The 18,132-nt window shown below is 37.7% G+C and overlaps 1 protein-coding gene across 1 annotated transcript in view; it reads left to right on the plus strand.

Moving 5' to 3' along the window:
• The window catches only part of LOC128643317 (calcium/calmodulin-dependent protein kinase type II subunit beta), a 258,543-nt gene that overhangs the window by 87,709 nt on the left and 152,702 nt on the right, over nt 1-18,132 (plus strand). The window contains exon 4 of the mRNA XM_053696253.1: nt 16,135-16,200. Within this exon, the coding sequence (XP_053552228.1) occupies nt 16,135-16,200 (66 nt within the window). The remainder of the gene's footprint in view (nt 1-16,134; nt 16,201-18,132) is intronic.

Raw genomic sequence — 18,132 nt, forward strand, 5'->3', positions numbered from 1 at the left:
TTGCCAGATTCTATCTCAGACAACTACAGCTGTGCATGCTGAGACAGTGGAATGACGATCATTCGGATCTGTCTCAACAGATTTCTCTGGACAACTGGTCAAGAGAATTGCTCTCCTGGTGGCACTGTCCAGATCACCTGTCCCAAGGGACATCCTTATTGAGACCATCCTGGGAGATTGTGACTACGAACGCAAGTCTATCAGGATGGGGAGCTGTTTGGGGTGCCAGGAAGGCACAGGGCTTGTGGACTCGAAAGGAATCCTTCCTCTCAATAAATATTCTGAAACTTTGGGCAATTTTCAATGCCCTGAAGGCTTGGCCTCTTCTGGGTTTGTCCCAGTTTATCACATTCCAATCAGACAACATAACCTTGGTGGCTTAAATCAACTGTCAGGGGGGAATGAGAAACTCCCTAGCAATGAGGGAAGTATCTCAGATTCTGGAGTGGGTGGAGGCCCATAGCTGCTTGCTGTTGCATCCACATTCCGGGTGTGGACAACTGGGAAGTGGATTTCCTCAGCAGACAATCCTTTCTTCGAAGGAATGTTTACTTCATAATTTGGATGTGGTTTGAGCTTTGAAGTTTTATCTTCAAGCTAGTAAGGATTTTAGACAAACTTCTTCCTTGTTTGTTATATACTCTGGGAAGCGTAAGGGTCTGAAGGCTTCTTTGACTTCCTTATCTTTTTGGTTGAGGAGTGTTATACGCTTAGCTTATGAGTCAGCGGGACTTAGACCTCCTCAGAGGATTACGGCTCATTCCACTAGAGCAGTGGCTTCCTCTTGGGCCTTTAAGAATAAGGCCTCTATGGATCAGATTTGTAAGGCGGCTACCTGGTCCTCCTTACATACTTTTTCTAAATTTTACAAGTTTGACGTTTTTGCTTCGGCCGAAGCAGCTTTTGGGAGAAAGGTTTTGCAGGCTGTGGTGCCCTCAGATTAGGGTTCGCCTCTCTTTTACCCCTCCCGTTATCATTCAGTGTCCTCTAGAGCTTGGGTATAGTTTTCCCAACAGTAAGGAATGATGACGTGAACTCTCCTCATATTAAGAAGGAAAACATAAATTATGCTTACCTGATAATTTCATTTCCTTCTGTATGAAGAGAGTCCACAGAACCCACCCGTATACTCTGATGGACGGACCAAAATTAGGTTTTCTCTTCTGGCACCATTTATACCCTGATATTTCTCCTACTGTTCTTTGTTCCCTTGGCAGAATGACTGGGATATGAGGGAAGTAGGGGTAGTATCTAATCCTTTGGCTGGGGTGTCTTTGCCTCCTCCTGGTGGCCAGGTTCAGTATTTCCCAACAGTAAGGAATGATGCCGTGGACTCTCCTCATACAGAAGGAAATTAAATTATCAGATAAGCATAATTTATGGGGGTTTTATCAAGGCATAAAGAATTTACTAGACGCGCAAAAATTAATACTTTATTATTCAGTTTGTAAAAAAATAATGTAGTTATCCTATTTGGTATTTATCTCGATCTGACACAAGATATTTGATATCAAAAGTGCAATTTAAACTATCTAAATAGCTGATTTCTAAGTATTAATGACGTTGTTTTTCAAGTTCAGTATACTGTAATTTGCCTTCTTTACTAGGTGTGTTACAGTATGATGAGCTTGTTTTTTATATCATACTAGTCCTAAAGCCCGTTCACACGGGCCGTGTTGTGTTATATTTAATTCTCTCTCTCTCTCTCTCTCTCTCTCTCTCTCTCTCTCTCTCTCTCTCTCTCTCTCTCTCTCTCTCCAAGACGCATGACGGCTTCAGACAAACTCTTGTCTTTTATAATATAGGATATGAAAATGTGAGGAGTTTGATATTTACATTTATACAGTGTGGGTTACATTTTCTAAGGGAGGCTTGTCTGTTTATCCAAGTTGCGGTCTGATTATAGATAGCTAGACCATGACAGTACTGACAAATGAGGCAAGTAGGCAACTTGGAAAATGGAGGCCTCCACTGAAATAAGCATGGACATAACTGCTAGAGATTATCCAGTTGCTGCTATCATTAACAGATATTCTTTGTGTCCCCATATATAAATATACAAACATATTTAATGCAGATACGTGCAGAACATCTTACCATTTAATAGTTTTAGGTAGGAACCCTTTTAATATGTCAAGGGCACTGGAAAATCAGGCAAAATCTTGAATCTTATGATTTATGAAAGCTTTATTATTCTATAGTAGTTCTGCTTACATACAAACCCAGTACAAAAAGAGTAGTGTCTTGCAGGGGAATAATATATAGTAATACTAAAAATGTAAAGAATTTTTTTATTATAGGCAGGTTGTTTCGCCCTTTTTGTGGCTCTTCAGTATGATGTAGGTGCTTTGTTATTGGACACAAGCATTGATTTTAGGTTTACGGCTATATGCCAGTTTTGCTGATGATTACATTAATTTTCATAACCACACTTACAAAGAGTGAAATGAATGCTTGAGCAAAACAGCAGCACCAACCATAGACAACCTGTTTGGCCCGCTTGGGGCTCACCCCTCCATTGTATTAATCTTAGCAAAAAACAAATATACTTATCTGTGCACAATTGCAACACTTATAATTCAAAATCCATTTCAATACAATGGGCAGCCCTATAGCAAAGGGTGGAATGCTCGAGGACATCAGCATCAACCATAATGACTTGAGTGAGAAAGAGTCCCAAAGTAGCAAAACAGGCTGCCTATGGTTGATACTGTGTGATTTAAGCCTCATGTATTTCACAGTTTGCTGCACTACTAGTTTCAACTGACAGAGCATAAGGGATGCCATATTAAAAATGCATTTTGAATTTGTAATACAATCTGTGTGATAATTTATATATTCTATCCATTGTATATTTATTCCTTGCTGAACTAAATTAAATGGAGGGTTTATCTCATTTTATTATCAAAAATACATTTATTTGGTACAATGGGAGTCCCTGCTCTAATGGATTTTCATGGAGCTTACAATCTAGTGTTTCAGTGTTTTGCTCAAAAGCTCACAATCTTGTGTTTAAGGAGAACTTACCTCTGGGTACTTACAGTGTAGAGAAATAAATAAAAGAAATCTCTGATATAAGACTGCACTCAGCATGTGACAGACACTAGTCCCTCTGAAATCTTCAATGTTCCTGCCACTGCCATAGAGTATTCCAGTCTTTGTTATACTGCTTGCCAGATATAAATCAGTCTATTCACATCTTGTAAGGATTTTTCATCCAATGCAAAAGATAGGTGCATTGCACACTGTACCTTATAATGCAGTATTTTTTTTTAGTTTCTAATCTGAGGTATAAAAAACCAGACCATCCCATGACGTGTCAAATCTTGTGTTTCAATAGGACTCTCTGCTTCAAAAATCCAACAGTAGTACTTGTCCCACATTCAAGTTTAGTGTCACGGGCATGGTAGTCCTTGTTTCAGGGTGCTGTAGTTCTCAGAAAAAATTGTAAACCAGCTGCAAGGTGCTTATAACCTAGTAGTATTATTGGTGTCCCTATGCCAAGGCATTGCATTGAGGATATAAGAGCAAATATATTAACCATATCATTGTATTCTCTTCGACAAGGTCCTTAACATTATTACATTATACAGATATGTGCAGTGAGAGGGGATTTAAGCCATTCCATTTTATTTAATTGTTCTACTAGATAGGGAGCGCCCTTAAAAGGATATACAGTACAGGTGAACAATTTGTTAGAGCAATTGCTAGCAACAATAAGAGCTAATGCCTAGATATTGGCTGGCATAAATGAGAACCAAATCTACAATAAAATGGTGTGTAAAGGAAACAATTATGTTAACAATAATCTTGTTATGTATGTTATAATGAGATACAATATTATCCAAAAACAATTGATTTCACACTATTCAAAGGATAGATGAGAGTCTCTTAATGTGAAGTTGATAAGAGATGTAGGCAGCAATCTGTAGAGGACCCAGCCTGGATCCCAGGATGGCAATCTAGAGACAAGAAAAGAGACAGATGTGCCACATGGCCCAATATTGTTTGTTCCAAAAGGTGTGTATGATAAAGATGTGCAAAAATACACTCACATGTATTGAAGCACTCCAAATAGTGCAGTGGGAGCAGTCTGGGATCTATAACAGTCACCCAGCAGACCAACCTCTTGGGAGAGAAAGATAATCTGTAGTGTGGAAATACAAGAAGACACAAAGGTGCCTATATGGCCTAGTACAGTTTGGACCCAGGAGTATATAGTATGAGTGGTATGATATATACTCACATTTAGTGTAGCATCTCCAATGATGCTAGTCAGGCAAGAAGGGATCAATACAGTCACCCAACAGACTTTAACAAGGCAAACAGCATTTGTCAGAGTTCCAGGATGTCCAATGGGTCAAAAGAATATTGATCCAAAGAATACAATATGATATATACTCACACCAAATGTGAGTATATATCATACCACTCATACTATATACTCCTGGGTCCAAACTGTACTAGGCCATATAGGCACCTTTGTGTCTTCTTGTATTTCCACACTACAGATTATCTTTCTCTCCCAAGAGGTTGGTCTGCTGGGTGACTGTTATAGATCCCAGACTGCTCCCACAGCACTATTTGGAGTGCTTCAATACATGTGAGTGTATTTTTGCACATCTTTATCATACACACCTTTTGGAACAAACAATATTGGGCCATGTGGCACATCTGTCTCTTTTCTTGTCTCCAATTTTATTTAATATCAGTTTATTAAAGTTATAGCAGTGTAAGTGTAATTATGCTTTATTGTTGGTGTTATGATTCAAGCTTTAGTGTCACAGAGATGATTTGTATGTCTCATATCAATAAGCCTTGAAAAGTACACCAAGCTTTAAACATACAGAACCAAATTAAAGCTAAAGATTTTTTATGAAATGGGAAAGTACAGGAAAAGCACAATACAAATGTGAGAAATGATCTGACCTCACTGCACATGTCTGTAGGCTCTTGGAGTAGGATCTGTATTTACAATCTAATGTAGTAATGAAATGTCTTACTCAAAGAGCTTGCAAACTTGTTAATCTCATAAAATCTTACCTTAGATACTTACAGTTTAGTAAAATAAAACTCTTTGAAGGACATCTGCCATTAGCGCGTATAGTGCTGGCCAGATGCACATCAGTCTGATCTGAATTTATTTCAGATCGCCAGTTGTCTTTTCTTCATCCGGATCAAGCAGAAAAACAGCTACATAAGATGCTGCCCCTTATAGTACAGTCAGTGTTTAATGAGGGCTCCAGCACCAGTGAGTTTGCAGCGTGAGGACATCTGCCATCAGCGCATATACTGGCCAGATGCGCATCGGTCTGATCTGAATTTATTTCATATCCACAGTTGTCTCTTCTTCATCCGGGTCAAGCAGCAAAAACAGCTGCATCAGATGCAGCACCTTACAGTACAGTGTTTAATAAGGGTCCCAGCAGCAGTGAGTTTGCAGCGAATAAATGGCAGACCCATGCCATGGGGTTTATATTCTAGGCCTTTACTAGAAGTCCATGCTTTAGAGCATTTGCAAACTAATGATGCAGTAATTCTTACCATCCTTAAAGCTGGTTTAAAGCCTTTACTACCAGCTGCAAGTCTTATAAAGATATGTAGAGGAAGCACAGAAATGCAATGGTGTGTCCTACAGTTATGGCTATAATACTTATAATGCTATAATATGTTTAAAATAATTATTTAAAAAATTAAAATATTTATTAAATTATATGTATTTTTAAATTAAAGTGTGAAGATAATAATGATCATTATTATGTACAGATTGTATGCTATGTTTTGTCTCAGAGTACTGGGGCCTGTAGGAACCTATAAAGTGTAAGCTATTACTTCTTTAATTTATCTGTATTATTTTACAATGTATATAAATGAGTATTATTCGGTTACTGAGTTGGGGTGATCATGGTAACACTACCTGTAGTAATTGGAGTTCATACCTGCAGCTCCCACCGGATGTCATTTGCATTGTGTTGGAGGTAGTCACTGTTATTCATACCAGCACATATACAGAGTTGTGGCTATAAAGCACTACCTGTATTGTAATGTACTGGCTGTGAAATAAAGATATTAGATAACTAATATTTACATGTCAGTGATTACTGAAGCTCAGCAGGATCCGTCTAGCAACTCTAGTAAAGCGAGCAGCAGTTATGAGGGTGGTGGCTTTGTGTTGTCATTTGGTTTTGTGACATAACTGCAGCATCACATAAGCCACTTCCCTAAGGCTGTCACCATGACAACCAGTCATCACATTTTACCATAATATGTTTAATTTTGCATAATAAAACAAGTTTGCAATATACTTATTATTTATTTTGCCTCTTTTAATGTAATTTAGCTCTGAAAATTGTACATTAAGTTGGAACTGAATCCTGCTGACTTTTCATAGCTAGCTCAGCATCAAATATTTTCCTAATTTGCTTTAATAGATAACAACTGCAAAACAATTCACTTTATACTAACTTAATGGCAATGATTAGCTTTGTTGTCTTCCCACTCAAACTTCCATTGAGTCATAATTTGGTTTCTGCGACTGCTTTCAATGGTGCGTTATACTTCAATTTCCTCAAACATTTTAGCGTCCCATAGAAAGTATTAGAAACCATTAAGCTATATACCAGGTTTCCAATGAAAGTGCAAACCGTTAATACACTGTCAGAGGCTGTTAATACATTGAAGAAAAATACACCCAGCTCAACTGGTTGTAAAAGATGAAAAGGAGCTTTTTAAGGCCTGGGAAGGTTCCCATTAAAATAGTAAATCTTGCAAACAATGCAAGTGTTTCAATGTAGAAATACATTGGTATATGTAATATATATTGTTGTCCCATGTGTAGGAATATTTGCACTTATGTTTTTATGGAAATATCAATATGTATGTACATATAAAAATATATGCAATAATATTTCTACATATTTCCATTTAGACCTATGCCTAGGGCAGCAATATATATTAATAAATTGGAAAATATAATCTAAAAATATTATTTTCTTGCATTTATAAATGTCAGAAAATTGAATTTTGGATTTGTGACCTATATAAATCCTTCAAATAATGCGAGTGTTGGGTGTGGTTTTTCAATTAAAAACCAATTACAATAAACAGGATTTTATTTTGTTAAACAAATGTTTACACCTGGCTGATATGTTATTCTGTAGGCCGGTAACAGAAATGTCTTGTAATTACAAGGTGTTTACTGTCCCTTTAAGTTCTAACAAAACTCCAATTATAAATCCTGAGTTTCCAGGGCGTATATGTTGGGAATAGATTATTAAAATAACATGAACTGATTTGGTCTGGTAATATCTACAGAGCTATGGCTGAGCCTCAGGATCATGTCATGTGATTGTCATGTGATTACCTCTGGGGTTACCAGCCATGCTAATTACCATATGTAATTGTGCAGTGTAGCTAAGAAACTACAGGTGTTAGTTCTGTCATTATTTAATAGTAGATTCCCCACATTTAGAAGCCTTTATGTCCATATCAATTTTATCTTAATTGTAGTTGTCCAGTACAATCTGTATAAAAATACTGGACACTTAAAGACCCCCTGTCAACTAAAAGTAAAGGGCCTTCTAAACCTTTATGCATTAGAAATATGACTCAAAAGGAAGTTACACACTGCATTATCTATTATATGTGTTACAGGCAACCATGGGGGTGTTTAATCATTGCTGGGTGTTTACTTCTGGCAGCCAAAGGGGTCACATCACTGCTATGTACATGTGTTATTTGCAACCAAGGGGATAAAATGACTGCTTAGTTGTGAAAAATATTTGTGGTGGAATCAAGGGTGGGGCCTAAGACTGAGCTTTTGTGGGGACATTGTGTAAAATGCAGCTACGTCCCGTATCCAGTCACCTATATGTCGTCCAATATTTTTATGGAGCACAGCTGGCATCCCTAGTTCCAGTTCTGGCGCCATATGAGTTAATGGCGGGGAGTTTTTGAGTGGCGCACTAACTTTTGCGTGCAAACGATAAGGGGTTTATCACTCCTCTTTGCATGTGTCAGAAGTAGCCTGCGTATTACAAGTTGAAAGTAAATGCATTCAATCGAGCACAATTGAATTTAACGTGCGTCGGATAGCACAATTTCTGAGGTTTGGTTAACTCTTAGGCTCAACTAAAAAAGTTGCACAAAACACATAAAAAATACATTTAAATGTACACTCATAATAACTCTAATAAAAAAAGGGTTTTGTTTAAAAAAAAAATGCAAAAAAAAATTAATAATAATGAGATCTCAGGTGTTAAAAAAGGGATTTAACATACATATACTTAGAGAATATATGTGTGTGTGTATAAATATATATATATATATATGTGTGTGTGTGTGTGTGTGTGTGTGTTTTTGTATGTGTGTACATATGTGTGTATATATATATATATATATATGTATTTACAGACATATATACACATATAAACACATAAATACATATGTATACATATATAGACATATATATGTGAAACTCTTTGCAGTCAAGTAGTTGAAAACATGTGAAAGCATATTTATGCAATATTCATATTGAATAAAGTGTTTATCTGTATATTTAATGTGAATTTCACATTCCATGTTCTTCACATAAGGGAATATGTTCTAAATATGTTTACATATATATTCCTACATATATTTGTATATATCTATACCTATATAATATATATATATATATATATATATATATATATATATATATATTTATTTTTTGCTCAAAGGAGAACATGTTAAAGCAGTTGCGATATTCTAACTTCGCCTTTTTGCCAAAAAGTTCATTTCAACTTGTAATACACACACTATGTGATGCAGGCAAAAGGCCGAAGTCGAGCAGAGTTAACACACGAGCGGGAGGTGGTTTGTGTGGCGGTTTAGGGGTTAATAGTGTAACATTTAAAAAAAACACCCAAAATAAAAAGAAACTGTTCTAAAAATAAGTTACAAATAGCCTTTAAAAGAGCCTTTTTAGGGCATTACCATAAAGTGATCAAAACTCATCTTAATTGGCATTCAAATTCAAAACAGCCTATCAAATTAAAGCTTTTTTTATTGGCTGATTTGAATAAGAACAAGCAAATCAGCCAATAGGAATGCAAGGGTATCCCTTATAAAAGGGGTACCTCACATTCAAAATGCAGTGTGCGGCTGGTGACTGCATGAAGAGGACCTATGTGTTCAAGATCTGAAGACGGATGAAGACCGCCACCGCCGCCGCTGTGATGTGGATAAGAAGATGGATGAAAAAAGGACCACCGCAGGGATGAAGATGGAGTGCCGCTGCCATCATCTTCGGTGACTACCATCTTGGGGTTTAGTGTTAGGTTTTTGTTTTTTTTTGGGGTGGGTTTTTGTTTTTTTATTTTAATCTGGGCAGCAATAGAGCTAAATGCCCTTTTAAGGGCATTGTCCAGCCAAATGCCCTTTTCAGGGCACTTTTTAGAATAGGTTTTTTTTAGATATTTTTTTTTTTTTTGCAGGGGGGGTTAATGTTAAAGGGTTGTAGGTTTTTTTTTTAAAAGAGCTTGATCACTTTAGGACAATGCCCTACAAAAGGACCTTTTAAGGGTTGTTTGTAGTTTAGTTTTAGAAAAGTTTTTTATTTTATTTTTATTTGGGGTGAGTTTTTTATATTTTGGGGTTTTAGAATAGGCATAATTCTTTTTTTTATTTTTGGTAATTTGTTATTTTTTGTAATGTTAGTGTTTGGGTTTTTTGTAATATTGGAGGGTTGTAAAGTATTTTTTATTTTTTTAAGTAATGGAATTTTTTTCTTGTAATGGTAGGTTTGTCTGTTTCTTTAAAAGGTAAATTTTTATTTTTTTAAATGCAGTTAGGTGATTTTTTTTTTAAAACTAGGGTTATTCTATTTTGAGTAAACTTAGGGGGTGTTAGGTTAGGGGGTTTAGATGTTAGTGGGTTACTTTCCGTTAGTTTGCATATTTCGTTTACAATGTGGGGGCTAGCTGTTTAGGGGTTAATAGAGTACATAGATAGTTTGCAATGTGGGGGACTGGCGGTTTAGGGGTTAATAGTGTAGTGCAGACTGTGGTGGGCTTTGTGGCGTTTAGGGGTTATTAGAATCGGGGTCTTATGGCGATTTGGGTTAGCGCGCAAGGTGGGTGTTAGTTTTTCTTTCCACTTTTTTGGCTCCATTGACTTCTATGGGGCCGTATGTTATCATGCATGCAATAGTGTAAGATCGGCTTTTTGCACGAGTCTGGTTAGCGCTGGATTGATAACTTTTTACTTTCAACTCGTAATACCAGCGCAACCGAACTCGCTCAAGCTGTTTACTGTTAGCACGCTAGCGAAAGTGCTAATTAGCACTCCACTTGTAATCTAGCCCAAAATGTTTGGTTTTATGTGATCAAAAAACTTAGCAATATATTTTCATTATTTATTTTGCTCCCTTTTCGTCTAATTTAGCTCTGAAAATTAAGGATTTTATCATTCTTGGCATTTGAAATGCACCCTGCTGATTTTTCAAGCCTAACCCTGCTACATATATCTTTCCAGTATTGGCTTTAAATTATAGCAACTGCAAAACAAAACACATTACACTAACTTTATGACAGTTGTATAAAGTAATTCCATGGTATTTAAAAATGGATGCTTTTGAGTGCGCCTTAACAGATGTGTTATGTCTAAAACATAATGTGTGTTTGTTATTTCCGGAAATTAAATGTATGATTTCTTGTCTGTAATGTACTAAAAATTAACTTTTAATTTTTTACAAATGAACTTCTATCTATAAAAGTAGTTTCTCTATTCAAATAATGTCAGACAGATTGTCAGAAAAAATACATCACACGCTGGTTCTCTAAAAATTTAAATTAAATTCTTTACTTTATGTCTAAAAAGTTTTTGTTTTGTTTTTTCTTTTAAAAAGTTTTACAGATTCATTCAAGGCTTTAAAAATTATTATTTGCTCACAGCTTTATGTAGCAACAATAAAAACTTCACATATAAAATACACAGTTTCACATCATAAATAAACGTTATTCATTTTGCAACATAATAAGTTTTTGTAACTAACATGAACTTTTTGTTTCAAACAGACTGACACTTAAAGGGATACTAAACCCAATTTTTTTTTCTTTCATGATTCAGATAGAGCATGAGATTTTAAGCACCTTTCTAATTTACTCCTATTATCAATGTTTCTTTGTTCTCATGCTATCTTGATTTGAAAAAGCAGTACTGTAAGCTTTAGAGCCGGCCCATTTTTTGTTCAGCACCTGGGTTGCACTTGCTGATTTGTGGCTAAATGTAGCAAACCAATCAGCAAGCTCTACCAAGGTGCTGAACAAAAAAATGGGCCGGCTCCTAACCTTTTATTACTGCTTTTTAAAATCAAGATAACATGAGAACAAAGAAAAATTGATAATAGGAGTAAATTAGAAAGTTGCTTAAAATTGCATGCTCTATCTGAATCATGAAAGAAAAAAATGTGGGGTTAGTATCCCTTTAATCTTCTTGTTAACTGTTCCTTTAGGGAATTGTCTTTTTCAGTTTGTTTTATATCTTATCGTTTGTTCTCTTATGATATATTCTGTTCCATACAGCTTAGCAAAAGTGTCATATGTAGAAGAGACCCTTTGGTTTTTGTAGTGAGTAATAGTTGGTGGCCACAATTTTTTTTATTTTTATTTTTTCTCTCTCAATTGTTTATATATTTAAAAGTTTTGCAAATTACCGGTAATTGCTGATAGTGTGAACGGTACCTTCCTCTTTGTATTTCCACTCCTTACGTTAGGACTTTCTTGTACTCCACCAATTCGTCTACCTCATAGGAGCGGTGTGACAGCGTTCAGCTCACACAACGCACGCTTAGGTTCCTTGACTTCCTGGGTGTGTGTACTGGTCACCAGAGTTTCCTGTTATAGGTGCTGGGTAATCCATTTCAATTGACTCACTGTAATCCTTTGCTACGCATTTCAGCTGATCTGTACAGCCTTTCTCAATTGTTTAGACATAAAGTAAAGAATTTCATTTTAAGAAAACCAACGTGGGATTTATTTTTTCTGATAATCTGTCTGACATTATTTAAATAGAGAAACTACTTTTATAGATAGTTTTTACTTTTATAGAAGTTAATTTTTAAAAAATTAAGTTAATTTTTGTACATTACAGACAAGAAATCATATACATTTAATTTCCGGAAATAACAAACACACATTATGTTAAAAATCTGAGTTTTTAGACGTAACACATCTGTCAAGGCGCACTCAAAAGCACCCATTTTTAAATACCATTAAACTACACCAATCTTGAGGTTTGATTGGAATTTTTGAGTGTTTAACTTAGTAGAAACATCTGAAAGCACTTGAGACATAGCAAAAAAATCTTTATACATAAAGTAATTCCAGCCACAAGGATAAAATTATGACCTTTATTATATCATGAGGGTCCATATATAATCAGACATGGAAGCCTATCTATCAAGCTCCGTACGGGGGCTACGGGGGCGGCGTTGCACCGTACGGAGCTTGACCCCCCCCCCGTGTTTCTGGCGAGTCTGTAGGCTTGCCAGAAACAGCAGTTATGACCGCTGCTCCATAACCCTTTCCGCCTGCTCTGATTAGGCGGACAGGAATCGCCGAAATTCAACCCGATCGAGTACGATGGGGTTGATCGGCCGCGAGTCTGCAGGGGGCGGCATTGCACCAGCAGCTCACAAGAGTACGGAGAGCGTATTGCTCTCCGCATTCAGCGATGTCTGTCAGACCTGATCCGCACTGTCGGATCAGGTCCGACAGACATATGATAAATAGGCCCCATTGTTTCAAGGCCCTATGAAGGTATTTTTGGCTTGAAACATTGGGGCCTATCTATCAAGCTCCGAAAGGAGCTTGACGGCCCGTGTTACTGGCGAGTCTTCAGACTCGCCAGAAACAGCAGTTATGAAGCAGCGGTCACAAAGACTGCTGCTCCATAACCTGTCCGCCTGCTCTGAGCAGGCGGACAGACATCGCCGGAAATCAACCCGATCGAGTACGATCAGGTTGATTGACACCCCCTGCTGGCGGCTGATTGGCCGCGAGTCTGCAGGGGGTGGCGTTGCACCAGCAGCTCTTGTGAGCTGCTGGTGCAATGCTGAATATGGAGAGCGTATTGCTTTGCGTATTCAGCGAAGTCTGGCGGACCTGATCCGCACTGTCGGATCAGGTCCGCCAGACTTTGATAAATAGGGGCCATAGTCTTGATTTTAACTTGACCCTCATAATATAATAAAGGTCATCATGTTATCCTTGTGGCTAGACTTACTTTATACGTATGTGAATAAGAGACTGGTCTTCCCTGTCCGTGCTTACAGGTATGGAAGTGCTGTCTGGTCATGTTGTTTTTCACATTATGACAGTGACTAGTCTTGTTGTCTAAAGCCCAGATTTTTTCCTCATAGTAAGGTAAACAGTGAGTGGAGATTGGCTATTGAAAGTCAATTACATTAAAAAGAATTTTGATTTGTTTTAAAAATGTTTGCGTTTAGCAACACAACATAAATCTCTTGTAATTACAAGGTTTTGATGGTTTTTTTTATCAGTTTTATAATAACAAGTATTAAATATCACCCAGAAGCCAGTAAAGAAATAAGAAAGACTAAGTACTTTTTTGTTTCTGTGAGGGGAAAAAGACCTCAAATTGCATTTGTTTTTTGCTTATGGCTTGTAAACTAAATTGCATTTGTTTTTTGCTTATGGCTTGTAAACTATGCAAAAGACATGCCGTTATATTCATAAGTCTAGTAAGCAGTGTTGTTTGCTTTTTTGCATGCAGAATTTGGTATGATATAAATTAATTATGTATCTCATGCTTGGTCTTTTCACTAAATCGCTATTGGTGACACTTCTCTTTCTTCATGGAAGAGAAAGACAGCTGAAGTTGCAGTGTTCATTTGGTTACCTATGGCTGTTTGTTATCTAAAGACAACAGGAAATGGAGGGTATATACTGTATGTCATAGGGCGGCCATAGTGGTAGGCCAAATAGGAGACCGCCTAAGGCCTTACTCATGAAGGGGGCCTCCCAGAGGGGCATAAAACAAATGTGCTTTCTTTGTTTTTATCTTTTTCTGCCCCTGAGATGTTAGTTTTTGGTAGTATAGTGGACCTGCCATCAACTTCTCTTATCTCTCTAACTACCTACACTTTTTGTCCATCTCCTTTCTCTTACTAATTCCCCAGGGGCGTAACATTTTTTTCTAGGTCTCCCTGCTGTTCTTGGCTCCCCCCTGGCCCCTAACTTTACACCCCTCATGCTGGGTCTGCAGTGGAGCGGCCTTGCAACATGCAATGTGCACACAGGCCGCTCTGTAGCCTCCTTCTACTTTCTGCCACTGGTCCCCAGCAGGTGATTTGGCCCTGCAGCGCCAGAAACACAAGTTATGAAGCAGCGGCCTAAAGACCGCTGCTCCATAACCTGTCTGCCTGCTCTGAGGCGGCGGACAGACAAAAATCAACCCAATTCAATACGATCTGGTTGATTGACACCCCCTGCTACTGGCCGATTGGCCGCAAATCTAAAATAAAATAAAAAAGATAAAAAGAAAGAAAAGTTTTTTACACAACCAGGTATAAAGTGTAGTACAGTACTTAATAGGTAATTAAAAAATATATAGATAAGAGAAGCCTCATATTTGAATTCGGCCTAAGGCTTCACCAACTCTAGAGACACCTTTGATATAAGGGTAGAGAAAGAATCATAGAAACATAGAATTTTGACAGTAGATAAGTACCACAAGTATCATCAAGTCTACCCATATTACTTGTGCAGTGTGAACCTCCTTATTTCTTAGGATAGCTTTATTAGTTTATCTTTTACTTTTATAGTCCTTGTGTTTATCACCACTACTGGAATTCTTTTTCATGAACCAACCACCCTTTAATCATAAAAAATTGCGAGAAGTTTCTACTCCGTAGTGTAAACCTATAAAGACAATAGCTATGTCTCCTTAAATCTAAGCAAACTGCTTTATTGTAAGTAAAAACGTAACTGCAATGAGTAAACCCTATTTTGGTTAAAATGATAATTAATAGTTCTACTACATGCTAATGGTAAAACAAACACTACCCCTGTAGAGATGAGGGAGCTTACCAAACTTAAAGGCTTTATTTTTGCTTAGATCAGTGCATCCTAACTGGATAAAGCAAATTAGATAAACCAAAGATGCATTTTAAAGGGTGTGTAGCCACTGTAGCAAATCACCTGCACATTCTGTTAAAGGGACATAAATGCCAAAATTAAATTTTTATCATGCAAAGCATCCAGTGTACTGTTGTCAAATTTACTTTTCACTTGGTATCCTTTAAGAGTATACCTAGATAGGCCCAAGAGTATACACATATCTTGAGCACTATATGGCAACAATGTTTGTAACAATTTTATATACAGTATATGGGGCCGATTTATCATCGGTCTGTCCGACATGATACGCTCAGCGGATCATGTCCGACAGACATCAATGAATGCCAACAGCATACCCTGTCGGCATTTATCATGCCGCCCCCTTCAGATTCGTGGACAATCGGCCCCTAGCAGGGGGTGTCAATCAACCCAATTGTATAGGATTGGGCGGATTGATATACGCAGCCTCAGAGCAGGTGGACCAATTAAGGAGAGGCGGTCTTAAGACCGCTGCTTCATAACTGCTGTTTCCGGCAAGCCTGAAGACTCACGCGGAAACAGGGGCGTCAGGGGCTATTCAGCCCTTGATAAATCGGCCCCTATGTTTGTGTACATAGTGCTCAAGACATATGACCATTCCTTGATGTTTGAATATAGCAGTAGATTTGGTCTGTAAAAGAGCTACTGCTAACAAACAATTGTAAATGGACAGCTGCTCATGTAGGAGTGTGCACAGCCGTTATAAATGTACATTTTCTGAAATACCAGCTTCTGCTAAGCATGTACAAGAGTTCATATAAGTCTGTGATTGGCTGCTGACTGCAATCTGATACAGGGGGCAGGGAAATTAAAGAAAACTTTAAATTAGTCAGAAAAAATCCCCTAAAATGATTGGAGTAGTGGAACTTTTTACCTCTGATTATGAATATGTTTAAAAAAATATTTTAATACTCCTTTAAAATAAATTAAGATGATATATTTTCTCAATTGTCACCACTCTTTGTTTTTTTAGGGTTACAGGTGGAGAACTATTTGAGGATATTGTGGCACGAGAATATTACAGTGAAGCAGATGCAAGGTGGGTATCCTGCCAATCCTACATTCCCCTCCTGCTTACTCCTACCCTTTGCCACTTCCCAAGTCACCGCCATATTAAATTAATGAGGTCAAAGTTTTACAAGTAATAACTTTACATCCATCATTGAAAAAATGTTTTTAAAAATGGAGGAGAGAGCACTAATATAAAAATATCAGAAGTTATGAATATTTGGGGCAACATCTAGGAGCAACATTTGGGCAACCTTTTGTGTTTTTATAAGATTACTGTATAAACCATAATAGTTACTTCCTAAAGTCATAGAAATATCCTTAGTAATAGAGAAAACCATATATTCCTGAAATAAATATCTTTGGAGCTTGGGAGGGGGGCTATAGTTGGTTCAATCTAATAATTATAATATAAGGCGGGAAGTGCTTGCTACTTTAGGATGAACCATTTCTGCCCAGGAACTTACAGTCTGAGTTTGGGGAAAGAGAGCTAAAGGGGACATTGGGTCTTCCCACATCAGAGACAGTGATGTTATCTGTTTAGTATTAAATTTCTGTCACTGTATAGTCCTGCATGCTGCCTTCTCTCTAATGTGATGTTTTGTGATGTTAAGACACTGTTTCTCTCCTCTTGTCCCTCCCCCTTTTCTCAATCTCTCCTTGTCTGTTTGTTTTTTGTTGTGTTCTGATGTCTCCTCCTACGCCCGCCTCTTGGGGTGGGTACTAAATTAATTATATTGTAAACTGATTACCTGTAACTGCCTGCTGCCTTGGAATGATCTCTTTCCCTGTATGCACCTTGTCTGTTCCTTTTCTGTTTCCAATCGTTTTTTGTTTTGTTTGTTTTTATTTTCTCATTGTGCTTCCTCCACTACCTCTCTTCTTCTCTGATTTATCCTCCTCTTGTATGTCTTCCTTTATAAAATATATTTGCCCTTTAACCTTTTCTTTGCCTTCTCAATCTCCTGTTACTACCATCATAACCACTACCTTATGCCTCCATATATTCTCATAAACCCACTTTATCCTCCATGTGACATTTGTTTGTTTGTCTAATTTGTTTTGTATTTCCACCTCCTGTTCTTTTCGATGCATGCCTCTTGGCATGCCTCACACTATCTGCCTCTATGTTGCCATTATGCTGCATACCAATTTCTGCTGTGCCCCCTCATGTGAAACCCGCTTGGATCTGTGCCTCTTTCTGTACCTGTTTGTCCTCATTGCCTTTACTGCATCTTTGTGTTCCACTTTTGATCCTTATTTGGATGCATGTGTGACCCTACTGTTTGCCTACTTGACCCTTGCTATATCTGTTTTACTCCTATGTTCCAATCATATATATCTGTTCTCTTCTTTTAACCCACTATCCCATGAACCCCCCCCCCCCTTTTTTGTTCTTTGCTGAAAACTTGTTTCTTCTATGGCTGCTCATTTTCCCCTATTGCCCCTATTGTATTGCTTAATTGCTGTACCACCATGCCTGCAATTTTCTTCCAAATTCAAACCCCTCTTGTCCATTTTTGTCTTCTCTGTTTGCATGCTCTTATCTTTCGATGCCTTCTGTTTGCCCCTCTGTGCCCCTTGTCTGCTGGTTTTGTTTTACAGTCACTGTATCCATCAGATATTAGAAAGTGTTTGTTTCACACATTCCTGTGACATTGTGCACAGGGACCTGAAGGTCAGTATTTACAAGGGAAAGGGGCGCCATAGCATGTGGGTGGGCCAGGTCAGGAGTGGCGCACGTGTGCACTGCACCCTTCAACTCACTGTACCATCCCACCCAACAGACACTGTGCATGGGGAGTTGAATGGGTCTATGATCCTCTGGTAGAGAATGATAAGGGGGTTGGGTGCATCCAGTTAGGCATGAGGGGGTGCAGTTAAATGCTTAAATGAGGGGCTGTGTATCTATCTGTTTATTCACAAATATACACACCTGCAATCTTACAACTCATTCTTTGAC

The sequence above is a fragment of the Bombina bombina genome, unplaced genomic scaffold (genome assembly GCF_027579735.1).
Source record: "Bombina bombina isolate aBomBom1 unplaced genomic scaffold, aBomBom1.pri scaffold_391, whole genome shotgun sequence".
NCBI classification, from domain to species: Eukaryota; Metazoa; Chordata; class Amphibia; order Anura; family Bombinatoridae; genus Bombina; species Bombina bombina.